The sequence below is a fragment of the Lentinus tigrinus genome, assembly GCF_003813185.1.
Source record: "Lentinus tigrinus ALCF2SS1-7 unplaced genomic scaffold L226scaffold_5, whole genome shotgun sequence".
Lineage (NCBI taxonomy): Eukaryota > Fungi > Basidiomycota > Agaricomycetes > Polyporales > Polyporaceae > Lentinus > Lentinus tigrinus.
The window spans coordinates 805,130-832,561 of NW_027137914.1; the positions used below are offsets into that span (position 1 = coordinate 805,130).

General features: G+C 57.3%; 11 protein-coding genes across 11 annotated transcripts; 3 read left to right on the forward strand and 8 right to left on the reverse strand.

The window, feature by feature from the left end:
• Positions 1–126: 126 nt before the first annotated feature.
• On the reverse strand, positions 127–3,776 carry L226DRAFT_290276 (uncharacterized protein). The gene is made up of 12 exons (XM_067673619.1): positions 3,606–3,776; positions 2,937–3,517; positions 2,676–2,804; positions 2,538–2,617; positions 2,396–2,485; positions 1,898–2,344; positions 1,599–1,841; positions 1,366–1,544; positions 1,106–1,311; positions 872–1,037; positions 326–808; positions 127–256 (listed from the first exon to the last, which is right to left on the reverse strand). The coding sequence occupies exons 2-11, from the start codon at positions 3,402–3,404 to the stop codon at positions 399–401; spliced, it is 2,418 nt and encodes an 805-aa protein (XP_067538930.1). The 5' UTR covers positions 3,405–3,517; positions 3,606–3,776; the 3' UTR covers positions 127–256; positions 326–398.
• Positions 3,777–4,118: 342 nt separating this feature from the next.
• L226DRAFT_531705 (snare-domain-containing protein) lies at positions 4,119–5,623 on the reverse strand (the record flags this gene model as incomplete). The annotated part of the gene is made up of 4 exons (XM_067680128.1): positions 5,490–5,623; positions 5,283–5,398; positions 4,970–5,202; positions 4,119–4,693 (listed from the first exon to the last, which is right to left on the reverse strand). Coding segments are annotated over exons 2-4 (602 nt in total), but the record flags the coding sequence as incomplete, so codon positions are not given.
• L226DRAFT_531706 (uncharacterized protein) lies at positions 5,125–7,959 on the reverse strand (the record flags this gene model as incomplete). Its single annotated transcript, XM_067680129.1, has 4 exons — positions 5,125–5,679; positions 5,759–5,862; positions 5,947–5,999; positions 7,743–7,959. Coding segments are annotated over 4 exons (632 nt in total), but the record flags the coding sequence as incomplete, so codon positions are not given.
• A 727-nt stretch (positions 7,960–8,686) lies between these two features.
• On the forward strand, positions 8,687–9,407 carry L226DRAFT_290069 (uncharacterized protein). Its single transcript, XM_067673618.1, has 6 exons — positions 8,687–8,750; positions 8,812–8,866; positions 8,923–8,947; positions 9,015–9,026; positions 9,085–9,177; positions 9,230–9,407. The coding sequence occupies exons 2-6, from the start codon at positions 8,850–8,852 to the stop codon at positions 9,320–9,322; spliced, it is 240 nt and encodes a 79-aa protein (XP_067538933.1). The 5' UTR covers positions 8,687–8,750; positions 8,812–8,849; the 3' UTR covers positions 9,323–9,407.
• Positions 9,408–11,554: 2,147 nt separating this feature from the next.
• On the reverse strand, positions 11,555–12,357 carry L226DRAFT_290467 (uncharacterized protein). The gene has a single exon (XM_067673622.1). The coding sequence runs from the start codon at positions 12,220–12,222 to the stop codon at positions 11,638–11,640; it is 585 nt and encodes a 194-aa protein (XP_067538934.1). The 5' UTR covers positions 12,223–12,357; the 3' UTR covers positions 11,555–11,637.
• On the forward strand, positions 12,355–14,392 carry L226DRAFT_290373 (iron hydrogenase). Its single transcript, XM_067673621.1, has 3 exons — positions 12,355–12,989; positions 13,086–14,225; positions 14,279–14,392. Exons 1-2 carry the CDS (start codon positions 12,493–12,495, stop codon positions 14,152–14,154), a joined length of 1,566 nt encoding a protein of 521 aa, XP_067538935.1. The 5' UTR covers positions 12,355–12,492; the 3' UTR covers positions 14,155–14,225; positions 14,279–14,392.
• L226DRAFT_531711 (short chain dehydrogenase/reductase family protein) lies at positions 14,277–15,385 on the reverse strand. The gene is made up of 2 exons (XM_067680130.1): positions 14,916–15,385; positions 14,277–14,850 (listed from the first exon to the last, which is right to left on the reverse strand). Exons 1-2 carry the CDS (start codon positions 15,178–15,180, stop codon positions 14,336–14,338), a joined length of 780 nt encoding a protein of 259 aa, XP_067538936.1. The 5' UTR covers positions 15,181–15,385; the 3' UTR covers positions 14,277–14,335.
• L226DRAFT_290358 (uncharacterized protein) lies at positions 15,174–15,796 on the reverse strand. The gene has a single exon (XM_067673620.1). The coding sequence runs from the start codon at positions 15,684–15,686 to the stop codon at positions 15,366–15,368; it is 321 nt and encodes a 106-aa protein (XP_067538937.1). The 5' UTR covers positions 15,687–15,796; the 3' UTR covers positions 15,174–15,365.
• Positions 15,797–20,701: 4,905 nt separating this feature from the next.
• Positions 20,702–21,924, reverse strand: L226DRAFT_568017 (uncharacterized protein; the record flags this gene model as incomplete). Its single annotated transcript, XM_067684115.1, has 2 exons — positions 20,702–21,150; positions 21,219–21,924. The coding sequence occupies 2 exons, from the start codon at positions 21,922–21,924 to the stop codon at positions 20,702–20,704; spliced, it is 1,155 nt and encodes a 384-aa protein (XP_067538938.1).
• A 386-nt stretch (positions 21,925–22,310) lies between these two features.
• L226DRAFT_531714 (amino acid transporter) lies at positions 22,311–24,772 on the forward strand. Its single transcript, XM_067680131.1, has 8 exons — positions 22,311–22,693; positions 22,762–23,049; positions 23,102–23,110; positions 23,171–23,380; positions 23,432–23,458; positions 23,506–24,005; positions 24,060–24,237; positions 24,293–24,772. The coding sequence occupies exons 1-8, from the start codon at positions 22,423–22,425 to the stop codon at positions 24,541–24,543; spliced, it is 1,734 nt and encodes a 577-aa protein (XP_067538939.1). The 5' UTR covers positions 22,311–22,422; the 3' UTR covers positions 24,544–24,772.
• L226DRAFT_558334 (Phosphomevalonate kinase) lies at positions 24,608–26,924 on the reverse strand. Its single transcript, XM_067683235.1, has 6 exons — positions 26,476–26,924; positions 26,216–26,381; positions 25,795–26,163; positions 25,401–25,721; positions 25,246–25,338; positions 24,608–25,185 (listed from the first exon to the last, which is right to left on the reverse strand). The coding sequence occupies exons 1-6, from the start codon at positions 26,769–26,771 to the stop codon at positions 24,847–24,849; spliced, it is 1,584 nt and encodes a 527-aa protein (XP_067538940.1). The 5' UTR covers positions 26,772–26,924; the 3' UTR covers positions 24,608–24,846.
• Positions 26,925–27,432: the final 508 nt, after the last annotated feature.

The window sequence follows — 27,432 nt, forward strand, 5'->3', positions numbered from 1 at the left end:
GCAAGGGAATAAGGATATGCTACAGAGAGATCTATCACCGAAACTATGTCACCCCCATCACTATGGCCTACGCCATTCAAATGTTGTGTTGCTGTTGGTCTGCACGCGGCGTCCTCAGCTCGATCTCCTCCATGCCCATTTGCTGCGGCGTTGTCGTGGGCGCCGGCATGGTGACTGCGGTGGGCATGGTCGGGATCGGCCCAGGGCGACTACGCGGCGTGCCTACGGGAGTCTGGCGGGGGCGAGTCATGTACAGCTGAACGGACATAGGCAATCGTGAGCTTCTTGCCGCATGACGCCTATTGAATCGATCGCGCGAGCTTACCTGATCGCGTTCGCCGAACACGTCCTGCGAGTCGTCGACTGTGAAGGGCGGGGAAGCGGTCAGTACTCGACATTCAATTGCCAACTCCTCGTGGAGTGCCACTCGTGGACACACGCTCATGCCCACGCCCACATGCGAAGCTTGAAGGGAAGGGGGAAGACGTACCGATCGCTGAGTTCTGGTCCGCAAATGTCCAGTCGGACTTTGGTATATGGAGTTCGCTGCCGGAGGACGGCTGCGGCGCGTGCCTTGCAGCCTCCTGTTCCTTCTTGAGCACGTCCTCGTACGGGACCTTGGTGTATTTTGTCGGTCCGGAAGGCGCATTGGGGTCTCCGGAAGGCCCGAAGATCTTCAGCTTCTCCATGGACGCCTTGAGGGCACAGATCCACTTGTTCCGGCGCTGCGCCTTGAGGCTGCCCTGCTGCCAATTGCTCTTGTACTTGATGTCTGCACGGAGGGTCATCTTCCCCTGTTCGGGCATGTCTGGAGAGAGGGTGTGTTAGACGGATCGGCGTCATGGTCGAGTGTACGTCTGGACGTGCGCACCGATGACGTAGATGTCGAAGATCGGCTGGTAGTCCCGACGTTCTACCTTGAGGAACGCCAGCATCATCGCACGCAGCTTCTCAATCTGGTCGAATGAGGTCGAGTACGCCACGTCGAACTCGAAGGGCTCAGACATCTGTGGACTGCGCCGGATGTTATGGATGAGCTGTAGACACAAGCCGCCAAGTCGATGAGCGAACGACGTGCAAGCAACAGTGGGAAACTAATAGGCACCTGTCCATTGAGCACGGTATTCGGGGCCTGCACGAGACACGCATTGCCATCCAGAAAGATCGTGCTGAGAAGCCGGATCTCCTTCACAGTGTACGTCTCTTTCGAGACTGTGACGCGGTCGCCCACATCGAACGGATGCTTGATGAATAGGAAGATGATACTGGTGAGCACCTCCGCAAGGCTGCTGCCGATCAGCCAACTCAGACCTATGACAATGGTTCAGCATATGTTCACGATTCCGAGCCTGTGATGATTCATACCGAGAACAAGTGTGCTGGCACTGGTGATCAGTGTGGCGACCTGCGCATCCAACATGACAGCAAATATGAGGATAGCGACGATGAAGTACAAGGACATGAAGATGTTGTCCAGTCGCCCGACGGCACTGTCCAGATCACGCATCGAGTGTTCAATGGACAGTTGCTCGCGATGAAGTTCCCTGCAGAGAACATTCAGTCTGGCTGTTATGCACGCACAAATCAGCGATACGTACATGCAAGCCATCTCCATCTCATCCCTGTTGATATCACCGTTGCTGTCTTTGTCGAAGATCGAGAAAGCGTGGTCAGCCTCCTCCGCAGACGTGAAGAACCGTGCGATGTCCTCTACCACAACGCGGTCCGCTCCCGGAGGAGCAAAGGAGTAGAAGAGGCGGCGAGCGAGCAACCGTGATTTATTCGCGGAGTCAAGAGCAGTCTTGACCATCGCATGTGGCGAGTTCGGTTGCAGCAGAGATCTGGCAAGTGCGGTGTTAGCATTTCAACCAATGTGCAAATTGTCGAGCGTACATACGTCCCAGCAATCTCGGACGCGACAGTCCCGAGGACAGTAGTCGTTGTAGTAGCCGCGTTCCGCACGCCTTTGAGCGCCCTCTTGAAGATCCTCTGAGGATTCAGCATCGTCTTCCTCTTCGAATCTCCGGACGGACCATCGCGGAGGGTATCTGAACGCCACGGGATGTCCGTAGAATGCTGGTAGAGAGTAACGAGGACCCTAATCGCGAATTTCTGGTCTGCGATGCGCTCCGCGTACGACCGCTCGTGGAACTTGCCCGCAATCCACTGGATGGATACCTTCTCCCCAAAGAGCAGGGCCGCGCATATCATGAGGCCAAACAGCAACTTCCCCAGGGTGTCGATGGTCTGCTGCGAGCTTGAGTTGTTCGTCACTTGTCTGCCGTTGATAAGCGGATTGTATGATATCCAAACGGCGAGGGACCACCCGAAGAACGCTCCATATCTGCCTCGCTGTTAGTCTGAGTCGTGGTTTCGTAACCCCGCATCAGCTTACCGGTACAATACTTCGAACCAGTCGATGTACTTTCGAGCGGCGACGATGATAACGCCAATGGTGTTCCGTAGTAATCCGGGTAGCAACATGCTACGGCGGGAACTCAACGCCACAGAAACCACGGGATGTGTGGAAGGCTTACCATGTCGCCAACGAAGCCCACCAGCCGACCCACACCACGGAGAGCCATATACTCCAGAATATGAGCTTGATGCCATATATCTGTAAGAGATCATATGTTGATGAATGCTACGAAAAAGATCAACCACATCGTACGCACCCTGCCATCCGGGAACTCTGTGAACTGGAGGATACCTGGTATCCAGATGATAGCCAGCACCGGCACGATGAACAGCATCCATCGCGTCACGATAGATACGTTGATGAGGTAGTTCCAGAACCTCGCAAACTATCGCAGGTCGTCCGTCAGCATCGTATCCCGCCACAACTAACAGATCGCCCCGTCCCGCCACCGTTCGTCCTTCGCCCCGGGGTCGTCACACGACCAAGTTCCAACACACCTAGACTTGAGGGAACGCACCTTGTTTTTCGGGATATCCCCATCCGCGAACGCCAGATGCGCCTCGCTCGCATTCCTCGAATCAAACTGCTCGTACCCCTGCTCAAACTTGCGCATCCCCGCCAGCAAGTCCCAGCTCGCGTTCCTGCTCTGCCCGCGCCCATGGCCTCCCCCGCCCGATCCAAAGTCCACGCTGTCCCCTCCTCCTCCTCCCGGGGTCGGCATCGGCATCGTCTTCCCCCTACGGTCCATCATCGGGTACGTCTGTGCACGCTCCGCGTCGTACTGGCCATACGGGTGCGCGAGCTGGTTCTCCGCGACGTGCACGTGCGTGCCCGACGAGCTTCCCGTCGTCTGCTGAGGAAGGAGCGGCCGCGTCTGGGGCGGGTAGGACGGCGAGGGCGCGTTGTCGTCGTGGAAGGGCGAGTTGCTCGAGAGCGAGTCTTCGCGTTCGCGTCCCGCGCTGGCGTACTGTGGGCCTCCGGACATCCTGAGTCGTCGCTCGCGGTGGCGATTCTGAGGCTTGAGCTGGGCTGAAGAGCCTCGTAGGCCGGCGATATATGTATTCGGGGCTCGTCCTGTAGACCAGACTGAAACTAGCCCTGGTGCGCGCGTAGAGGAAGCGAAATGTGAGATGGCGGGAAGACGGCAGCGCGGGCTTGGACGCCCGAGGCAGAGAATTGTACTCACTATATTCTCAGTATGTATGTAGCAGCTTGTTGCGCGTCCTCCCAAAGTTCTCTCCAGTGTGAGAGTGCGCGAGGTGAATGAGAAGGAGAGATAAAGAGTGTGTGCGTCGCGCGCAGGGCGACGAGATGGTGGTGGCTGCGGAGAGAGCTGAGAGAGAGAGAGAGCCTACTTTGCTCGTAACTAGCGGACTGGCAGTGACATAACCTTCTCGACTCGGATCAAGATCCAGCAACGCGCCTTCCGCTGCATCAGTATCGCCGGGCCTCGGCTCAGGTACGCAGGGAAAATGCACACAGCGACGACTTGGCGAATACAGTATTATCTGTCAGGGTGACATCGAGGGTTGGGAGCAAAATTGCAACCCGGCATCTTCGCCACACTGTCCCCACTTGCAGCTGGGTGAACAGAACGAGGAGAAAGCCGAGGCGATTGTTAGTGCGGCTGCGCACTGAATTTGTCAATCTGGGATCAAGCGAGCTTGAACTGTTCTCGACGGTCGGCAGAGAGTTGTTAAAGACATGGAAGAGTAGGGAAGAGTGGAGCGCGGCGAGTTTTGGGGGGAACGTATGTATGTAGTGCACGTGGTCGAACGAGAGACGTCGCAGGACAACAGCAATCATATCGATGTTTCGGGGTGTGGCAGAGACAATCTTTTTCATCCAGAGACTATATGGATTCTAGGGTAACAACTAACATATCATAAGGTCGAATAAGCCAACAACGCACACAACCACAACATGGGTCTCACGAACAATCATCTATACAGATGCATCTCCCTCCCCCTCGTCCTCTCCCGTAGCCGTACCCTCCGCATCCGGGGCACAGGTGTCGGAGTCGCCATGACGTCCAGCGTCAGCGTGTCCAACCCCACTGACCTCAATCCAGCATCAGCCAAAGCCATCGTCTGCGTCTGCCTCTGTGTCTCCTCCACACTCGCAACTGGAGCCTGACCCTGCTCCTGGTCACCCGATGGCGGCGGAGGTGCAGAGTGGTGCCGGCGGGGCTTGAAGATGAGCACGATGATGAGCCCAAAGATGATCAGCAGGAGCAGGAAGATGCACTGGCGCCGCCCGGTGTTCTTCTGGTACCTGCACGTTCTGCGTTAGCACCGTACTTCTGACTCCCTGACTCCGGAGAACTGCGAAAGAGAAACGTGTCGCAGAAAGCACGAGGAGGGGTGAAGAAGAATCCGCCATGACGCTCGCAGGCGCCGCGTTCCAGGATTATGCGCGCGTTTACAACCACGACTAAACTAGTGGCTGCGCGCTCGACACTCCAAAGGTAGCAGTAGCCACACGAGAAGCACGAGAAGCGAGCCCCGGAGAGGTGCCCGCACATCGTAATGGAGACAATGTAACACATACCTCGTCGCAGTGTCCAGCTCCTTCACAGCGTCTTCCATGTGCACCGCGGTCTGTTCGACGTTGTACTCGACGCTGTCCAGAAGCGTGCCCTGGTCGATGACGAGGGCCGAGAGGTCCTTGAACAGCTCCGCCAGCTGCGCAATACTCTTCGCGATCTCCGTAAGTTCCCGGTCGCGCGTCTGCAGGTTCAAGTCCACCGACGTGACCTGGCGCAGCACCGCACCGTCGCTCGACTGAATACGCACGTCAGCAAGCGTCCCAACGCTCCGCCAGTAACGCCGACGAGAAACCGGCGATTGTGAAGTCGACGTACTGCAGCCGCTGCCTCCACGTCTTCGTCCAATGCAGACATCCCTGCTGACCCACTCAACGATACCGCGCCCGATGCCGCCAGCAGGTCCTGGTTCTTGATCGCGTGCCCTTGCAATTCTGCGGAGTACACGCACAGCGGGTCAGCACACGGCCTGCGAAGTCCACGGCACCATCGATCGTCGCGCAAACCCGCGATAGGAAGACTCACTGTCCATGTACACGCGCTGTTTCTTGCGGAATGTGGCGCTCAGTTCCTGGACCTTCGCTGCGAGGCCCCGCTGGACGTTCTTCGCGGCGAGCTCATGATGATGGTGTGACCCGCCCGCTTGGGAAGGAGGGAAGGAGTGGTTTGGTACCGACCCTATCCGCTGGATCAAAGTCTGGCATTGACGGAAGTCCTGATCACCGATAAAAGCGATGGAGGCAATCACAGGTGAGCGAGCACTGACAGAGCGGAAAGCGATAACCATCTATTACTTTGGTAATGTCTGTCGTCGCAGACTCTATCTCCTTCTCTTCAGCCGACCGGTCCGAGAACCCGGGCAAAACATGCTTTGCGTGGAGCTTGTCGAGTGCAGCGACTGGCAGACGACGGAGTTAGGCTTAGTGCGCCCACGACTTTCACCCTGTATCAAGAGAAAACGAGGCGTAGGAACGGAACATACTTTTAGTCTGTATACCAGCGAGGATCTCCTTCACTTGATCACCGATATCGACCCTGCGATTCGATAGATTAGCACCTGACTGCAATACTTCCGCATCATCGGAGATGTGAACAGCGACTAGTCAATGTTCGCGCTTGCCGGCCGAACACGAGCGGGCATGCCGGCGAACGTGAAGATGCGCGGCCACGAAACATATTCGATGGTAAAGCATGTCACGCTCGGACAAACTGATCACCGTACGCCGGAGGAAGGCCGACTAATCTCGCGGTATACAGTGACCAGAATGAATGGCCACGAACGTTCATGAAAAGTAGAGATGAGGATGGCGGCGATAATGAAAACATGCTGTCACGATACCCGACCGGAAGATAGACAAGCAGGTCTCCTTAGCACAGCAGGAAACAGCCATTCAGATAGTGTGGGTAAACCCGATAGGTTGTACGCAACTGTTATGTCCGAGCTCGCACTAAAACCCTCGGACACACTGATCACCGTACGCTGGAGGGAGGCACACTAATCTCTGAGCAGAATGGAGCGGCGCATTAACCACGGACGGTCATGAAAGCAGCGACCCGAAAACGAACGAGATATGCTGTCATGATACCCGAGTGGAAGATAGACAAGCACGTCTCCTCAGCAGGCACGCCGGAAACAGCCCTTCAGATAGTGTGGGTCAACCCGATGGGTTGTACGCAACTGTTATGTCCGAGCTCGCACTAAAATTGGCAAACTGCGATAGCTCCGCACAAGGGGACATGCGTGCTGCCGCATACACAGAAGCCCTATGGACATATGTGAAGACAACAGGACACAGCGTAAACCCACCCTCAGGGGGACCACAAGGGTGGCAGCAGCGAAGGAAGTCACTGCACAAGGTGACTCCAAAGAAAGGAGAGCTGGACCTGTCATGTCTTCAATTCAAGGCATGCCACAGTCGAAATGGAACAGCAGCTCAAGGTTCAGAACATCGTGACCGCATGCACGAAGTCTTGAGCTTCGAGGGCGTCAGACAGGGACCCAAAGAGCTTATGGGACTGCCCAAAGAACAGCAAGTCAGATCGACTGACATCTGTCCGAAGGACAAAGGGTTGCACTGTACACGTCACGGCGTAACACTCGTGCCACCTCCGACGCGTAAAGGAGGCAAGGAGGCACGGCTGGTCACTGTGACGTTTTGTGATATTGTCCCAGTCGCTCAGATTTCTGCAGAATGGGGCAACATCGATCCCGCGAAGTGTATAACGCTGTGGCCACGGGAAGGAAGAAGGTACGACTACTGGACGTGCTGTGACTTTGTCCGGCGGACAAACTTCCGAGTCGCTCAGACGTTGTCTTCAAGAACAGGGGGGCGAGGGTGGCACTCAGTGCGGTCAATGTGTCAGGGACCGAACAAGCCCGCGAAGTGCACTGTGGCCACAGGAAGAAGGTATATGGAAGGCCTTGGCGCAGCAGAGGGAGGACGTACGATGGACTGGCAATGCAAGCCGAGTGCTTTCATTGTGCCGTACGATTGTCATGCAGAAGCGAGATGAACGGCATGACCAACCTCGCGCTCCGAACCCTGGGCTTCCCCGACATGCCGACATGGCCACACGCCCAGGGAGGCCACAGAGAAGAGGGCATCACGCGTTTCCAAAGCAAGCGGTGGCCCTGGGGAAGACACGCCTCGCGCTGCGCACATACACCTCCGCACCACGCTGTCGGCTGGGGTGCATGCCCTGATGTGTTCACGGGCACATCACGGAACGATATTGAAGGCGGAGAAAGGAGACCGAAAGAGGTAATGTGGTACAGACCATTTAGGCGGAAGTTGAGCATCTATAGAGATGTGGCCGGGGTCGGCGTTTATGAGGTGCTGGTGCTCATCGTCGTCGTCCTGGGCCTCGTCGTAGTTTGTGATGATTCGTGAGCGTCGTGAACGGGATGCGCCAGCACGAGAGTCGCGGTAAGAGATGAAGAGGAGGGTGCGGGAGCGTGTGGTCGGGTTGAGGGAGGAGGAGGAGGAGGACATTTGGGCGGCAAGTGCGGGCGGGAGGGCGGAGGGCGTGACCGGCAGGAGGTCGTCATGCCGGTGTTTGTTTGCCTCGGCGGCTCGCGTGGCGACGATGCCAAAAAGAGACGCTGTGGCCGGTGCGGAGCGCCCGTGCGCAGCTCCGGAAGGAAGATCGGGACGGAGGCCGGAGGAGAGTCAGAGTCGGGTGGGCAGCACGTAATGGGCGACGAACATCGCGGGTCATGCGGGCACGCGGGCACCCACGCAGCTGGCGTCGTCTTTGTTCTCGGGCGATCGACGGGTCGGAGGGAGGAGGAGGGGACGAGGACGACGGAGCCCCTGTGACTGCTCGGTGTGCAGTGCATATGCAGCCACGCGCGCGTCGCCGTGGTCCTCGCCCACGCCCACGGGTCGCCCACTATCGGCACATCTCCACTTGCCCTCGTCCTTGCCAACCGCCTCTTGGTTTCATCTCTTTCCCTCTGCCGCTTATCGATCTCTGTCGGATCACCCGTGCACACACCTGTCACTCGACGTCCGCTTTTGCATTCAACGTGTTCCAGCAGCTGCACGCTCTCCTTTGATGTGGCCACGGCCCGACGTCCTATAAAGCCGACGCCCTCCTCCGCTCCCTGTCCTACCATCCCCCTCTATAATCCCCTCCGTTCCCTCCCTCCGACGCCTATAATCCCTACTCCCCCGCCTTCCCACTACTCCATCCACGCCTCCCCCCTCCCCCTTACCTCCGTGCTTCCCCTCCCCCCTCTTCCGCACTTTCTCCGCGCCCCTGCCCATCCGCGCTTCCACTCCCGTAAGCCCATCACATCTCATCTTGCCCTCGGTGCTTCTCGGGTTCGCTTACGGTCCCTTAGCTTTTAAGGTTGCCATCACTCGCTGCTGTGCTCCCAACATGTGCTGCCTCGAGACGTAAGTCCGCTCCCTCGCTCCCGCCACCGTGTCATCCCGCTCACTCTCATTCGCAGCGAAGGAACCAAGTATGGCTGCGGCGTGCGTCTCTCCTGATAGACTTTCTCCCCGGCGCTTCTCCTGACGTCACCCTCCCTGCTTCTTACAGCACTACATAATTGTGAGTTCTCGTCTCCTCCGCAACCCTATCACTCGCTTCGTTCTAACGAGTCATCCAGACTAGGAAGTTGCGCAAGATTGACTGCGAAAATGTATACTGCTACAACTCGCGTCGCCACCGCAACCCCTGCCCTAATTGCAGCTGCGACCGCGTACGTCTCTCGCCCTTCCTCTCATCGCCCCCGCTCACCTGCGCCTCTCCAGTACTTCGGCCCGGATGCCTCGGAGACCATCACCGCGGTGAGGCCCGAGTTCTGCCCAGAGTGCTACCCGTACTTTGGCCAGCGCCGCCGCTAGCACGAGGCACCGGGCTTCCGACTTGACCATGACCCGATTCGAACGTCGCATTTCCCGCTACCCTAATCCCGTCTAGTCACTCCCTCACACCGTCTTTCCGCATGCACACTCGCGCATCGTCCACGTCCCACGTTCACATCCACGCATTCCTCTTCATCATGCTGTATCAATGCTGTCGATGATCCCCAAGTATTCCACACATACAAGTGTTGTACTCCATTCGTACCTGCATCTCTTTTTTTTGTCTCTTCTCGTTTTCGTTTTGCACGACTCGACTCGTTTCTTAATCATATCTAATATCTACTGCTACATATTCTTTTTGATTCTGGCCGTTGACCGAGCAAGTTCCAAGCCTTTCGCTTCTTCGACACCACCCTCCATGGCATTCCAATCTCCATCGCTGGTCGGCGGGAAGACTACAACTACAAGTACAAGCTCGCGTCTAGGGCCGGTCCCGGTGCGCATCCAACTTGGTAGTACTCTACATACGCATACATACATTACAGCCTCGTCTATCTACACCACGCTCCCTACCTAATCGGCACTACTACTACTAAATATAGAATGGCAACGGTGATACACGTCGTTTCCAAACTCGACCGGGCGCGTACATCCCTAAGTTGGTTGTTCTGCACGTCCCCACCTGGTATCTGCGAAACATCGCTCACATCTGCTCGGTATCCGAATTCGGCCCTGTGGAACCGGAAGCTCGTAACGGTTAACACGAGTGCCCCGTTGCGCAGGCAGCGCGCGCCCCTGCGGCCCGCAGCGTTTCTCGACCTCGCATTTGCATTGCGCGGCGGCCTGATCATGAACAGCCTGACTGGGTTCTTTTCCTTGGCCGCCACAGTCCTGGTTCCAGGCGTTTGAGTGACATCAGCACATTGCTTCCGGCGGCCTGGGGTGACTGTCCAAGTCGGACACAGCCAGGCACCGAGCTGAGGCACCGAGGTTCTCGAATCGACCCCTTGGCACTCAGACCGTAGACGAGTCTCGGACCTCGGTGTCGACCTTGGGTTCCGGGCGCGTCCGCATCCGCATCCCGGCGGTCGCTTGGTTCCGTCGAAAGGGCAGATCTTCTACATCTACATCCATGATCCATCTACATATCGTCGGTTGGAGATTGGCTGTGTGGTCCATGGGTGACCTTGAGTGGCGGATCAAAGTCAAACGTAAAACCCTGTGGTTTGCGGACCGCAAACCGCCAGCCGCGCTGCGCAGTGAATATATAGGCTGATGATTATTGAATAAGATTGCGCTCGAACGCGGTTCGGCCGAACTTGCAATGTGTGGGCTTTTTTCGCAATTGAACTTTTCGATTTTTTTTGTCTTTTGTTTCTTCTTGGTCGAGGATCTGATACGAGTCGCATCGATGTTGGACATCCGAGCTCGAGGTTCCGGACAGATACATTGAACCATTGAAACTTCCGCGTCGGCGCCGCAGACTGACGGATCGATGTCGTGCTCAAAGACCCAGACGAGGACAGCAGGACCTAGAAACACATGAAGTGTGCGCTTGTTTGCACAAAGTTCAGATTCTCCGCAAGGACACTTGGCATGGATCGTCGCGTCGGGACTCGCGGCGGATTCGAAAAAGGCGTAGCACTAGCACGGCGCCACACAGATTGGCGTTGACTATTGACTGTTGACTACCGATCGGAAACGCCGGGTTCAAAACCACCTCAGAGTCAGGGGTCTAGAGAACCACAGAGAACATGTTGTTACTTCCGTCCGAGTCGGGCACCCAGACCACGCGGGTGCAAACATGAAATCCCCGTGCCAATCGGCCGATTCGGAGGTATGTACCGCCCGGTGGTTTAGTATCAAATCTTACGCTGTCTTACGCAGCTTTTGGAGTCCAGGCTATCTGAGATATCGTAAACACGAGCATGAGTCAACGGGGAACGCACGGACCACGGTCACGGTCTTGAATGACGGAATGACATACGTATGGTCGTGCAGCGGCAGCCTGCAGGTCTAGGAAAATATATATGTAGGAGCCACAGTGACACCATCGGGCAGTCTTGATCTCGTCAGGAACGTTTCGACAAACGGCCTCGATTCGCTTCACGGACGAAACGGGGTGTCGAGGATTGGCCAGGGAGCCGCGGTCAAGCTGGTCGGTCGGTCGAGGAGTCGAGGACCGCATCAGTTACCAGATCTGGACGCGTCGGGTGGCTGTGCTGCTGATCGAGATCTTTGTCAGACTGCTCTGGAGTCAGAGGGCTCCTGCTCCGACATGTCCCTTTCTCCCTCCTGCTGCATTCCCACCACGACATGGCGTTTTCTGGCGCTCTGGTGCGTCCTCCGATACTCTAGGATGGTATCGTATGGTGACGGAGCTGCAGACGTTGACGGACTTGAATGACTTCATCACACCATCGCAAGCTTGCATCAAGCCCGTCGAGCAGACGAACAAGCCCGAACCGCAGGACCCGGCTGCTGCCAGCGTGAGCACCACAGCTCGCGACGTACGGCTCATCTCTCACGACGTGACGACGTGTATACAGACTCAGATCCAGGTTGACTCGACCGGGTCGTATTATGAGGTCGCGCTGAACGGCCTCGGAACGAAGGCTCAGGCGGCGGGATCGGGGCCGGCGAAGCAGAAGCTGGCGACGGCGGAGATCAGTCTGAATGACTGCTTGGCTTGCAGGTATGTCTTCCAGCTGTGTGCGTGGCCCAGAATTCGCGGCGATGGTACCCTCCCTCTCTGTTTCGCTTCTCTGCCGTGCAAGTGGTTTTCTCCGATCTCGGCAGTCTGGCCAAAACACTAGCATGGTGCGATGGAGTGCCAGAGAGACTGCATATATGCGGTACTGGTGCTCGAAAATACGCTTCGCCGGTCCAAACTCCTGGAGGGATGCGTTCGTCACTGCGTCTCGAACCAGACGATGCATGTCCCGTAATGGCGGAGGCTACCACCCCACACCCGTCTGTACCTTTCAAAAGACGGTCAGGGCTTCGTCGTTTTAGGCTGTATACTGCTACGCAGGAGGACTGACGTCTTGATCACAATGAGTGGTGGTGTATCGACGGACGGAGCTCCGCCCGAGTCACGGTCCCGAATTGTGTTGCTGATGTGGACGAAACACGATAGGAGTGGAGAAATACCGTATCATCCTTCGCTGCTGATCCTGGGGCCGCACGATATGTCGTGAGAAGTGCTAATGCCATTGAACAGTGGATGCATCACTTCCGCAGAATCGGTTCTCATCACCATGCAGTCCCATGCCGAGGTGCTCAACTTCCTCGAGAACAATCCACCACCCCCATCCTGCCACTACAGGTTCCCGGTCATCTCCATTGCACCCCAGTCCCTGGCCTCGCTTGCTGCTTCTCTCTCATCCAGCTCGTCCCAGCCTGTCAGCCTTCTTCAGGTCCTGCGGCGAGTAAGCGTCTTCTGCAGGGACGTCCTGGGCTTCGAGCATGTATACGACACGACCTTCGCGCGCCATATCTCGCTTCTCGAACACGCGAAGGAGTTCGCTGAACGGAAGAGCGGCGAGGGGAAGCTCCCGATGCTCGCAAGCGCGTGTCCGGGCTGGGTGTGCTACGCCGAGAAAACCCACGCAGAGATGCTTCCCTTCATTAGCCGGACAAAGAGCCCTCAGCAGGTCATGGGGACGCTCGTCAAGGAGTGGCTGGGCACGAAATGGAACAAAACGTGCGTGTCTCTTCCCCAGCCTTCTCCCATAGAGTCTGTCGCTTCCGGTGCTGATCGTCGTGTGCCTCCCCGGGGGGATGCGGGGATCGTCTGCAGGCCTGATCAGATCTACCATATCACGGTGATGCCGTGCTACGATAAGAAGCTCGAAGCTTCGCGGCAAGACTTCTACAACGAAGCGTACGCGACGCGCGACGTCGACTGTGTGATCACTACCGGGGAGCTGCAGCTGCTCATGCAGGACAAGGGCTGGGACCTATCGATCCCCGTGGCCGACGAGAACGTCCCGTGTCTCCCACCGTCGCTCGGGCTCGCCCAAACACCCACCACAGTCGCCGCGGATCCCCAGGCGTTCCCAGAGCTGCTCATGCATCCAGGCACAAGCTCCGGCTCGTATCTGCAGTCGCTCATATCCACCATCATCTCTTCCGCGCCAGACCCCGGCGCGCTCGAGCTGACGACGCAGAACGTGCGGTCCGCGGACTACGAAGAATACACACTCACCCACCGGGAGACCGGACAGGTCGTCTTCCGGGGCGCCAAGTGCTACGGCTTCCGCAATCTGCAGAACGTCGTGCGCAAGGTCGGACGCGATGCGGGCGTGCAAGTCGGGCGCGGCGCGGCTGGCCGTTTGGCCGGTGTCCGCGGACGGGCCGTCAGGAAGGGTGCCGCTGCCGTGCAGGAGGATAGAGGGTACGACTATGTGGAGGTGATGGCGTGCCCGAGCGGGTGCGTGAATGGCGGTGGGCAGCTGCGCCCTGTGCAGCAAGCACAGACGGACGCGGAAGGTTTGTCGAGGGACTGGCAGGAGAGTGGGGTTAGCCTGGGCGCGGAGGAGTCTCTACCCGCTGCACCGATCAGCGCCAAGTGGGGAGACAAGGAGTGGACGAAGAAGGTCGAGGCTGCGTACTGGAGAACGCTGCCCACACCGCCCCCAACGCCACCTGCAGAGGGAAAGCCGTCTAACTTGGGGTCTCCCTTCGAGCTCGCGGACGAGTTTGCGGGCCGGGTGCTGAGGGAGATCACGAAGGCAGCGCCACTAGAAGGCAAGATCGAATGGACGACCAAGTTGGACGACAAGGCTGAGTCGCGCCGGCAGCGACTGTTCCGGACTCAGTATAGAGCAGTGGAGAGCGAAGTTGTAGGGCTTGCGGTCAAGTGGTGATTTTGCTCGTGTACTAGTATCCATCATGATCATGTCATTTGCGTGCTGTATCCATAGGTCTCCTATCTAAGGTGAGTGGCTGCTTGCTTGTGATGGTCTTCACTATACTGATTTGGTCCTGCAGCATCAGGTTTATTTGGTTAGACAGCATCCCACTATACAATTCTCGTAACCCCCCGGATCACCACGGAACCCGTCTCATCTCCCCCTCTTCAAATTCCCAGTATGACCCGCCCTCGTAGCTCTTCTTGTCGTCCGCAATGAGATGCACTGCGACCTCCGCACCGCGTTCCGGCTCTCTCCCCGCCGCGAAGTAATTGTTGAACGCCGTTTTCAGCGCCCCCGGCGCACACACGAAGAAGCGGATAAACGGCTTCCCCTCCTGCCCTTCCGCCGCGACGCGGTCGTTCTCCGCGACCTGCATGTGCACCGTGAGGCCGTTCAGCCCGATCTTGCTCGCCCCGTACCCCGGCGCGCGGCCCATCTTCTTCGTGAGCGAGTTCGCGCAGCTCCCGAGCCCCGAGGAGATGTTGATCACTTTTGGGTCGGAGGACTTGTATAGTAGAGCTTTGAACGCGGCCGTCACTACGGCGACGGAGGTGAGGTTGACGTTTAGGAGCTCGTTGAATGTGCGCCGGAGCGCGGGGAGGTCGTCCTCAGGTAGGACGCGCGGGATGCCGGCGTTGTTGATGAGGACTGCGGCATGGCAGGTTCAGGAGGCAATTAGTTCTTTGTTGTCATGGGGCATGGCGGATGCTCACCGTCGAGGCGGCCATAGGTCTTTTCGACGTACTTGGCTGCAGCGGCAATCTGGTCGTCGTCTGTGACCTCGAGCTGGAGCAGGTCGACCTTCGCAGTCACTCCCGCGTCCTTCAGCTTCTGGAGAGCCGTTCGACCGTTCTCGAGGTTACGGCTGCATAGGATGTACGTGGATGCTGGGTCCCGCAACGCAGCTACTTGGATGATCCAGTAACCGAGTCCCTGGTTGGCTCCCGTGCAGAGTACGATCTTGGATGGAGAAGACATAAGTGGAGTATGGGGTGTGTTAGGTTCGAGTTGGAGGTTTGAAAGAGAGGCGTTTGCTAATGGAGCTTGCACATCGGAAGTGGCCTATATATGAGATTCATCCGAGAAGTTTGGGGCCGACCTTGGCCAGTGAGACCGTCTGTCAAAGTGGAAACGATGTAACGGAGTTGCGGGTGGGTTGATGGTCAATATGGTGGGGTTGGGAAAAGAACAGGCGAAACGAGTGTGCCTATGTGCTGCGCACAAGTTGGGCGACCCACGCCAACTCCGACGATCATGGTCTCAAGCGGCATAACCGCCTTACACATCACGTCGCAGCCCCAGATCCATACGCACCGAAGAATACAATTACATTGTAGACAATACGACTTCTGTGCTCTGCGCTCTGTAGGTGGTGTAACGTACATTGTCGCTTGATGAACCTCGAAACCAGGGAACGAAGAAGAGAGGATGGTAAGCATAGAGGTGCATAGGAGGGCATAAAAGGACATAATGGCATAGAGCATAGGGGCATATAGGACGTTAGTAGGTAGTGGATGGGCAGAAATATGTAAGACTGTATCGTAAAGGAAGGAAGATCAAGGAATACAGTGCCGGAAGTATGATGTGTGTGTCGATACAATCTAAGAGACGGGGATTCTCGACCGTCCATTCAATAACGCACAGTATAAGCAAGATTGTCCGGAAACGATTGGCACAAAAATAAAGAAGGGCGGCCACAGAGATTATGAGGATCCACTGGCATCTCGTCGGAGCGGTGATGGAGTCGTGTGATTGAAGGACGAACGGGGCTCTGGCAAGGGCTTCTTGTGATAGGCTGGCATGGCCATGAGCCGCGCCGTCGCATATGTCTTCTGCAAGAAGTTGCCATTCCTCTTCTTCTGCTCCAATTCCCCCTCGAGGCGGGCTGCCTTGAGTACTTTCTTCTGCCACTTCCCCTTCCTGATCTCGGCACTGTGGCGTACCAGGGGCCCTGGCAGCGGGCTCACCGGCAGAGGTCGCAGATCGACCTCGCGACCCGGCATCCGGTCGCCCATTAACCAGGGTTGAGGCGGGATGATCCTGCCCTTCTCCACCGTACTGGGAGGAGGAACGGCTGGATTGGTCAGAGAAGAATACCGTGGTGGGGGTGCCCCAGCTGGACGATGTTCGCGAAGGAGGAACGGTTTGACCGCCCGAGGAGCCTCTGAAGGCGGAAAGCCAGGGTCGGTGCGCATAACGTGGTCGTCGGTCACAGACACGGTCGAGCCCGACGCGTTCGGGAACGCCATGACATGGACGTTGCTCGTAGCCCTCGATCGTCGCGACTCGGCCGGCGGAAGGCTCTCCTCGCTGGAGGTTGCATCCAGATGTACCTCCACAGCGTCATCGGTATCCGCGAAGATGAGTCCAGCTAAAGAATTGCGACTAGGGCTGTGACTGAAGTGCGGCTTCATCGCGTTGACCTCAGTCAATGATGCGCTCTTCCAGACATCCGGGCTAATAGCGGAGGTGGCAAACGGAAGGTGGGCCTTTCCAAAGGGAGAGTCCTCGATAGTAGAGCCGAAATCGTCATCAGCACCCACCGTGCTGCCGACGATGGATGCCGTGAAGAACCTCGCCAGAGGCGTGATAGGATCATAGGTTCCAGCGTCCGCATCAGCCTGATGGTCCTCAGACCGCTTTGTCTGCATGTCCTCCGCGAAGGCAGCCAGTGACTTCGGCTTCTCCGCTTTAGACGGGACAATGGCCTGTTTCGGGGTCGACTTGCCATGCTGGCGCACGCTCGGGGCCTCGCGCAATCCGGAGGGAGGCTTCGGCGGCGACGCAACTGTGGTTGGCTGAGGGGAGCAAGGGTTCGAGACCGTCGGCTGTACTTCGGAAGTGGTGGAGGAAGGGACTTCAGTGACGCGTGAGCGAGTAGGACGTGTTGAATGGATCCTCTTGACCTTCTTAGACCGATGTAAGACATGGTGCAATACGGCTATATCACGAGAGAGTACGCTCACCGATGCTACAACATTGGAACGCATGTCTTGCGCACCAGCGACGCCGCTCGAAGTACCGATTGTTGAAGCAGCAGAAACCGATGATCCCGCTCTCGCCGTCTTCTTGTTAGGGGCCACCTTCTCACGAGTCGTCTTCCGAGACACCGTCTCCTTTGCACGAACAGCGGGAGGGATCGCGCGAGTTGCCCCAGAAGAGTTGACTTGGGACGGCTGATCGGAGCGAACCTTGGCGGATGACGACGTGTTCTCTTGAGGGGTTGCAGATGGACGGCCATGCACAGAACCACGATGAAGTAGGTTCGAAGGAGAGCGACTCTTCTCCAGCGAATCTCGCTCAGAGATATCAGACTCGACAGCACGAGACGCACCCGAGGACACAGACTTGGAAGTATCAACAGTGCGCTCGGAGCGAGTGATGCTGTTCTTAGGTCCCCCGTTGGTACCTCCTGCATCATTCCCAGACGCAGTTTGGGGCGGCTGCGACCCCTTAGAAGTTGGCCTGTTAGCATGACGGGATGTTGCGTTGCCGGAAGCCACGTCCTTCTGTTCAGAAGTGCATTCAGTGTCAGCGAGCAAGCCAACGCACCATGATGTTATCGCAAGACCTACCACAACCTCCGTCTTCCCACCCTTCATGAGCACACTGGCCTCGATGCGAGAAGCTGATCCATCGTGCGTCGCTGTGGTGGCTGCTGGGCCCGTTGAGCGACAAGAGGTGGACTTTGGAAGTGCGCTAGGAGCTAGTACAGACTCTTTGACGCGCACGCTGGAGCCATCTTCGACAGGGCATCCAGGTGGCAAGCCGTTCTGCTCGTCACCAGTCTTCGAGGCGGTGGTCATTGACGCAATCATAGGGGGTTTAGATGGCTGAGGCACGGGTGTCTTGAGAGTGACGCGCTCCACGTCGCACAGCTTCACCGCATTTCGTAAGAGAGGATAACTCGCCACTGTAGATACACGAACACTCACCTGGACCGTGCCTTTCGCCAGCCATCCTTCATGGATAACTTTACGCGTGAACGGGCCTCGGTTCTGCATCCCTTCGTGGAATTTACGACATTTGGCCTGGAAGGCCAGGTCCGAGAGTTTCGTGGTCTTGCTCGGGGCGATCGCTCGCTGGCCAGCATTGTGAGACGAATTATTTACCGATGTTGCTGAGAGGGGCAAAGCCGAAGCGAGCTCATCTGAGGACGAGCCCTGCATCTCTTCGGCAGGACGCACATTCATATCAGAGGCTGGCGGTGCGAGCGAAGGATAGGCTTGAGTGGGCGGATCGGCCGGGGGGTGCTCGCAAGTAGGCACCGTACTATTCGAGGGCTTCACGTTGAGCGCACGGGAGGAGGGCGTCAGTGGAGGGAACCTTGGGACGGCCGCAGAGTTGGGGTGTGGCCAGTCGAGTGGCGTAGTGGTGCAACGGACGGTCACCACTTCCTTGTTCTGGATGGTGGCCTGGGAAGAGGATGTGCTCGACCGGTCATGGTCTCGGCGAATGTGCTTCGGCCTGGACTGCTCTTTAGCGGTGCGGGACGCACCATCAGCAGGCCTATCAGTAGACAGACCATCCTTGGAGGCATCGACGCGTCGCAATGCCTCAGAGAGCTCCGCCTTCCGATGGTGCGAGGTCGCCTGTAAGCGACGCTCTCTCTCCTCCTTGGCCGTACCGGGTTGAAGGGATGGCGCGCCCCGAAGAGTGTCCGGACTCAGTCCAAGAGCATCATGAACGGGGCTGGAAGGAGAAGTGGCCGAGGACAGGGGTGGTTTGGATCGACTTTCAGGTCTCATGCCTATGGGGAGGATAGAGTGGTTAACCACCCGAGGAGACGCGAAGAGGTAAGCGGCAATGTAGGTAGAAGAGGGGAAGTATGAAGTAGGAGAGAAGAGACGCGTCTGGAGGATGGTAGTGGTTGGAGAGAGTGTTGGATACGTGTTTGAGCGAGTTGAGTCTCGGCTACATACAAGGCCCCGCTTTGGGTAGGCGCTTGGATAATCGCAACGGACAAGTCCTGGTCCGCCCTCCGCTTTGCTCTCGCTTACCAAACTGTGAAGCTCCGCAGTTCCCTTCGCATTTGCGGCTGCTGAAGGCGGGCCGGAACTATTGAACTCCGCGATGTCCGAGCCCCATTGTGAATATGGTGTGGCGAATCCGGGAGAGACTGACAAAAGCGTCGGCATCAGCGCGGAGGGAAGTCAAAAGCGCATCCTCGCGCTCGCTCGAGCAAGCCTCTAGGAGAGCCAGGAGAGAAGATGAGGTCAAAGCCACAGTGGGAGATATGTCTCCGTTATGAGGAGGTGCGAAAGGGAGCTGAAGCGGGCATGCTGCCATATATAAAAGCCACGGACTGCGATCCCGCGGTCTTGCACTGACGCTGGAAGCTAGCAACACAGCAATCCGTGTAATCGCCACCCATGGTGCCAGAATTGCAACCTTATTGGCCCGGCGCGCCCGGCGAAGAGGGGACACGTCTCCTCTCGGTCATGACATGGTCTGTGAAACTCACGCTCTTTCGTCGCTGGTGTTGTCAACAGCGTGCTCGGATTGGTGGATCTTGCATGGAGTTTGAGCTTCCAACGCAAAGCCCCACTAGACTTAAGTGCTCGGGCCGGCACTGAGTGGCTCAGGCCGTCCAAAGGCCACTTGCTGTGGTCGGTACGCTGAGGGCACAAGGCGGACTGAAACATCCTATGCCAGCCACCGCTTTCTAACTGTCAAGGCTTGATCCCCTGTCATCCGTAGTCCAGCTATTCCATGCCTTTGCGACGCACCGACGGTTTGGCTCCCTCCATTGTTACGAGGTCTGGAACAAAGGTAGCGTCCCTGCTGAGCCCAAAGACCGGAAATTAACGGTCGTCAGGAACGATACCGGACATCATAATGGAGAAGACGAAAAGCAATTGCTACCCCGGCAACCTGAGATCTCGGGGCGCAGCCTGAGGCAGCATTGTGACACTGCGCCAGGGTCACCACGCGATGGATACGCCACATTCTACGTAGTCTCCCACCGACCCATGCGAGCGCTATGTCGGCGTCGCTCTGGGCGTTGACATGGGCGACGAGCTGTTGAAAACACGGCATCTCGACGCTCCAGGCTGACGCTCATGGTGGGTTTGTTGGAGACCGAGACCAATACGGCAATGCACGATATATACGAAGGGGTTCTTGACGTCGATCACTGCAACGGGTGGCTGCCAGGTCCGTACTTCTGACTTCGCGATGGCAGGCAACATGGTTGATCCGTGAAAGTTGCCATTGCGGAATCTGGCCAGAAAGTCAGCATCGTTTGACAGCGCGGGCCGTAGTCGCGCGCAGCAGTATTTCGTTCACACCTTCAAATATGTAACGCCCATCCCTTTAAGACTACTTTTGCGAAAACAAGGGCCACAGAACGCTGAGGAGCCTGTGGAGAGGTTATGTTTGTCGCCACCAGTTCCGACTTCCTGATAACAGTGCACGTAATATGGTGAGATTCCAAACATTGCCAGGTACTGCTCGTGCGTGCGCCCACCTTCCATCGTATCACGCTGTGCCTGTTGCATCAATTGAGCCAAGAAGCGTCTTCCACGGGCACCAACGACAGGACGCCGCGAGAATGGAGCTCAGGACATAGCTCCTGAATATGAGACTCCAACCCTCCCCGCTGCCCTCGACCTTCCAGGATGACCTTCTCAAGGCCACGGAGCTGGTCGCTGAGAAGGGCCCTCTCGATGCGTTCCCAGTCGAGGACACGCATGTCGTCGAAGTAGGCCGGACTGATAACTCGGACCGCGCATTCGGAAGCGAGAGATCGCAGATCTTCGACGTTGTCGACGGCCAGCGAGATCCTGAGAGTCCGTAGGTGGGAAGACGACAGTTGGCCGAGGATGGTGGGTATCCATGAAAGCGACACGTTCTGCGGGACGCACATCTCGCCAAAGGCGAAGCGCAGTGTGCAGGAACGGAGAGCGCTGAACGGGGCTAGTGTCAGGGTCGTGTCTGCCAATGCGTCTGGTACAATATTTCAGCATCGTATCAAGAATGTCTCACCAATGCAGGTTGCAGGTGAATGCACTTACCGTTCATGTTACCCTCCGGCATAAACCTCACTGTCAGCTCCTGCGCTAGAGAGAAGAGCGCCTCCGCCATCTGAACGAAGTCTTCTGCATCGTGCCGGTCTCTGATGGCGTACGATAGAGAATGGAAGGGTGGGGTGGACCCTACAGCACCGAGCCATGTGCAGATAGCAGGCGCGCTATCTCCTCCCAGAAATCGGAGCTTGTGGAGAGGAGGGGCAGGAGGAAGGTCCGGGAGGAAGAGCTCATGTGAGCGCACACGAACATCGATTAACTCAAGTTCTCGGATAGACATGCATTCCGATATCCCAACGATGAGGTCACCGAAATCCGAATACGTCCTTGGCCACATTATCCGTAGCGAGTTGAGATTGGGAACGTACGGAGACACTGCGCGTAAAGCTGTGGCCATGACGGTGAGATCAGCGAGAGCAGGTAGTTGCTTCAGGATGCGAGTCTCAATCCCGAAAACGTCCACACACGGGCTAGTAAACGACAAGGATCTGACGGACCATGCAAGGTCTGGGGAGAGGGAAAGGATGGTCGCGAATCTGGAAATACGAGGGTATGCCAAGGGGAGGCCGTTGAACCGATGATAGCGAGAGGTCTGCAAGAGCACGCGATGAGCGAGAGCGCAGGCCCGCAGTGTATTGACGTCGTCATGCAAAAAGTCGAGGATGTGGTCAAAGATCTCTTGAGGGAGCAGCATGACCAGGGCTCTGCTGGTCATTTAGTCGTGTGCAACCTCGGTCGGGAGTCAGATCACTCACAATTCTTCGTGACCAATGGGTTGGCGTCCTTTGGGTCAGATTTGCTTCCTGACGTTTGGAACACCGTTTCACAACGAAAAGTGAACCACAGCCGGCTTGCAACGCGACCTCCCGAGGGTCTGCAGCCAGTCCGAATTTCCGTGAGCGTGTTCCTGGCAGCGAGTTGCGGATACCGATGAACGCGAGACAATGAACGCTTTGAAGCAAGCAATTCTGGTCGCGATGTCTCAGCCTGGAGCGGAACGGTTGGTGAGAAAGTATGGAAGACGCGAAGGTCGCCGTCTGGTCACCGTCGAGTCTCGACGTCGTCGCAGGCAAGGGCGCGCGCCTCGACTTCGCGCATGCCATTGCCACGCTAGAGGTCCCACTCAACTTCTGCTTCACACACACCCAGTCTCCTTCATCTATCCATTCTCAAACACCTATGAGCCTCCAGCATGCTCGGTAGATCCACGAAACCGCGCAGCCGCGACGAAGAGGGAGGCGTCAACCAGCCGCTACTCAACGATTCGGACGAGGACCTCCCGGCGCACGCAAACGACGACGTGCTCTTCTCGGTGGATGACGGCTCGGAGGATGACAACGAAGATGAGCTCCTGGCGAGCGACGATGGGCATGCGGAACCTGGGAGACTAACTGTGCGCTTCGAGGAGAATGTGCAAGTGATTGCACCACCGCTGAGGTCGACTTTCCAGAGTCGAGAGACTGGTGCGTGAGTCCCGGATCTCGTACACATTCCCGAAGAGCAGGTCGAGAAGCTCATGGTGGAGAGACAGAGTTCGACTTGGATACAGACGACTTGGATGGGGTCGCCCTGTCGCAACTACAGTCTAGTACGCAGGAGCGTACTACCCCGACGCGTTCGGGTCGTCGGGGTCGCGACCAATCAATGCCGCTTCTGGTCGGACTGTTGGACGCCTCCTCAGTACGGAGAAGTATAGACAGCCCCGAGAATGGCTACACCGATCAAAGGATTGACCTAGAAGAACTGGCTCACAAGAGAACCGCAGGTGGAGGCATGCTGGACTCAGTCGCAAATATGGCCAATTCCATCCTGGGTGCAGGCAAGTTCGAACAGTCTCCAATATGAGTTTCTCATCTGACAGTTCGTCGCAGGTATCATTGGTAAGTGGCTTCCGAAGAGCAACCCAGGTTCCAGTCGGTGACCCAGCTTCTTACCCTCAGGCCTCCCGTATGCAGTACGGCAAGCCGGCTTCTTCACCGGCTTGGTGTTGCTCGTCGTGCTGTGCGGTGTAACCGATTGGACAATTCGACTTATTGTGTTGAACGCCAAATTGAGTGGGCAGAACTCGTATATTGGGATCATGAACCACTGCTTTGGTTCCAGCGGGCGAGCAGCCGTCTCGTTCTTCCAGTTTGCATTTGCGTTTGGAGGTCAGTCCGCTTGCTAGTACTCTGAATGCCTCCGGTATTGACGGTTAGCAGGGATGTGCGCTTTCGGCATTATCATCGGTATGTGCAGTCTCGTTTCCTTACAACCTCGGCTAACCTACTGTCAGGCGACACGATACCCCATGTCATCCGCTCGATATTCCCTCACCTATACACCGTCCCCGTGCTGTACCTCCTCACCAAGCGCCAGTTCATCATCGCCCTCTGCACCATCTGCGTCTCCTATCCTCTCTCCCTCTACCGCGACATCCACAAGCTCTCCCGCGCATCTGGACTCGCACTCATCGGCATGCTGATCATCGTCACCTCTGTGCTCATCGAAGGCCCGCACGTTACCCCCGACCTGAAGGGGGACCCGGGCGCGCGCTTTACTTTCCTTGGGGATGGAGTGTTCCAGGCCATCGGCGTGATTAGCTTCGCGTTTGTGTGCCACCATAACTCGCTCCTCATATACGGGAGCTTGCGGACGCCAACCTTGGATCGTTTCAACAAGGTCACGCATATCTCCACGTTTATCTCGCTCGTGGCGTGCTCCACGCTCGCTATCTCCGCCTACATGGTCTTCACCGACAAGACGCAAGGGAATATCTTGAATAACTTTGGCCGGGTGCGTGTTTCAAGTATCGTCATACGCGGTGCATAGGCTGATAGAACTGTTCAGAACGATACCCTCATCAACGTGGCACGGTTCTGCTTCGGATTGAACATGTTTACCACGCTGCCGCTGGAGCTCTTCGTGTGCCGGGAAGTCATCGAGCAGTACTTCTTTGAGAACGAGCCTTTCCATATGCAACGACACGTCTTCTTCACCACGGCGATCCTCATGTCGTCCATGATCAGTACGTATAACTTCGCCTCTGAGGTCTTCTCGCCCACTCACATCTTCACACCTAGTTGCCCTCATTACTTGTGACCTCGGTGTCATGCTCGAGATCACCGGAGGGGCATCTGCCACTGCACTCGCGTTCATTTTCCCCGCGGCATGCTATCTGAAGCTCGCACATCCCCGAGCACAGTGGTACTCCTTCGCAAAGTTGCCAGCAGTAGTATGCGCGGCTTTCGGCATCATCGTGCTTTGCATCTCCCTCTTCCTCGCACTCGGCAAGGCCTGGACACCCGCCGGAAGTGCAACAATCTGCATCTGAAGTGTCCTTCCCTCCTTCCCTCTCCCTCTTGGCTCTGCTATCGGACAGCTTCGCTAGTCACGCTATCACCCCACCTACCCATACCTCTAACTTATCCCGCCTGTCTCTCTCGACAGTAACTAGACACGGATTGGACTAGCTGCATCGTAGCATGGACTCATAAGTAGCTGCATTAGGTGTACACCAGAATCGTATAATCACGTAGCGTCGCAAAATCTTCTCAAGCTCAAGATAGCTCATCGCGTGTCTAAGCGGCCGCAATCCTTCCTCCACCTCCGAACAACTCACACTCGCGATCACCGGTCATTGCTCGCGCACGATCGCGGCCAAGCCAGGAACGTCGTCGAACTTCTCCACCCGCACGCCCTTCGCCACGCTCTCTGCGGCGAGTAACGGGGAGACGTCGAGGCCCTTGTACGTGCTCCACACGCGCTCGACGCGTGTCGCCGGGAGCTCTTCCGACGTGCAATTCGGTGGGTCGCACACGAGCAACCAAATCGCGTCGTAGCCACCTGCGCCGGGGACTCCGCCGCCGATGACACCTGCGACGGACACGCAGGCGTCGAGGAGCACGGTCTGTTCGGGTGGCTCGATGGGCACATCGGCGAGGTTGCCCATCTCACGCATTTTCGCGCGGATTTCCTGCGGGCCGACGGTGTCAGCAAGCGTAAGAGAGTATAAGCTCGTGCCATGTGCGCGTACCTCGGAAGTCTGGTTGACCTCGACGAACGCTTCGATCACCCGCCGGAAGTCGCTAACCTTCTCGTTCTCGATGATGTTCGGGTTCGCAAGCCACTGATCGGCGATGGTGAGCATCCTACGAGCCTCGCGGGAACGAAAGAAGGAAGGCTGCGAACCTGCACGCTCTGGATCGTCGAAATGTACTTGACAGCTTTCCGGTACGCCGTCGGGTACTTCGCTTCCTCCTCTCCCAGGCGGAGAAGCACCCGGCTGAGCTTCTGGTTGAGTGCATCGAGCTCGTCCCACCGCGTTTTCGCGTCTGCGCTGTTCTCTTTGCGCCACTTGAGCACCTTACCGACGAGCGAGGGCGTATCGCTTCCCGCGTCGACGTCTGCGAGCATGAGGCGCGTGTGGGGAGGTAGTTTGAAGGGCTCAACCCGATAGTCCCATGCCTTGTTTGACGGGGATATGATCGGGGCGAGTTGCTGGCTCGAATCCTAGCCGGACGGATGGATCAGCACAATGGACACTTTCCATATGGCACTCTTGAGCCAGCGGCTGTAGACTCACCGTGACATCGTTCATGAGTGGTTGGATGACCGCAGGATCGAAGCGAGTATATAGTTGGCTGCCGAAGGCCGCGGCGGAGACATCGAAGCCACTGCCGACCTTGCCTTGCGCCAGACAGTGAATGTATTGTGAAAGGTTGTGCGCGAGCTTCCGGCCTTCGCTGGCGGTTTCCGTGCCGCCTTCTGTTGCGAATGAGTTGGAGGGGATGACCTTGAGGTAGAGGAGGAGACCAGACACGAGGGAGGTGATGAGGGCAGCGGAGGATCCAAGGCCCGTCTTGTGTACATCCGGTAGCGTGACCCCCGTCTTGTTGAACGGTGGTAGTTTTGCCAGGGACTCGAGTGTCGGAGGGAGGTTCTGGGCTGTAAGCTGGGTAATTGTATAAGCGGATACTGAACTGCACGCGGACCACCATAATCACCTGGGCCCGCTGAGAATAGAAGTCGTTGTCGCCCACGATCGTGATATCCAGCCCGCGCCCGAGAGCGTTCTGTAACGTGCCCGCGCTGACCAGTTCCACACCGAGCGCCAGGGTGCGCTGCAGCGCCAGATAGACGAATTTGTTCTTTGTGGAAGCGCCATTCGGGCTGGTACGACGACGCACGATCAAATCGTATCACCATTGCTCCCGTCAGCTCATCCCATTCCGCCGAGGCCGGACCTAAGAGGAAACATACGCACTTGTCGGGGACCTGCTCGACGTGTACACCGTCGGGGCCAGCAAAGTCGACGAAGTAGAGCCAGGTTGCGTCCAGGAACTGGGGCGATCTGACTCGGATCTGGATCGGGCCATCTGCACCGGGCGCGGGGGGCTCGGAGATCGCGTCGATGACAGTGTAGAAACGCGAGCTGGTGGAGACGACGACGCCGGGGTATGCAGGGTCAAGTACAAGGTATCCTCCCGCAAGGAGGACCTTGCCCGAGGAGGAGACGACGGTCGGCGGGGAGGAGGAGGAGGAGGAGGGAGAGGAAGACATGGATGGGACGGTGGATCGGGGAGAAGTTAACCTGCTGGGAGCGCTGCGATCGGTGATCTGGCACGGTCGGCTTTATTGCCCCCCTCGGCGCCTGCACTCCTGGGCCGCTCTTGTCTTCTACTTCGTAGCGCTCCTACTTTCGAGAGCTCGAACTCTGCGCCCGTCGGCGTACTCGTACAACTCGGCGGGAGCACAGCTTGCTGTCAACCTTGACCTGGCGTGATCCCATCCCTCACAACATGCGGCCCGAACTGTGTCAGGCGGACTGCCTGGTGTCAGGCGTGTGCCTCGGTTGCACATCGCCCGGGACACGATAACCCCCTCTTCGCGCTATTCGACACCTGGATCGGTAATGCCAACCAAAACTCGCTGCATACCTTCGCTTTGGGGGCGAGGACGACATGAAGTGCCGTCACAGGCGTTCGCTGCTCTTGGGCTTCCCACTTCCCGGTGCTTCTCCGGCGTAATTGCCTGACGGTGAATCGCTCGTTCTCATACATCCTGACGCCTGAGACAGTATGCCGGCGCTACAGAGTGGAGCACCCAATGCAGTGAAGCAGCTGTCCGTCGCCTCCGTATTCGGCGAAGGAGGGCAACGAGGTTAACTCCCAGGAACGTACTGGCCACGTCGAACAAGCTACGCAATATCCTACCCTGCAGG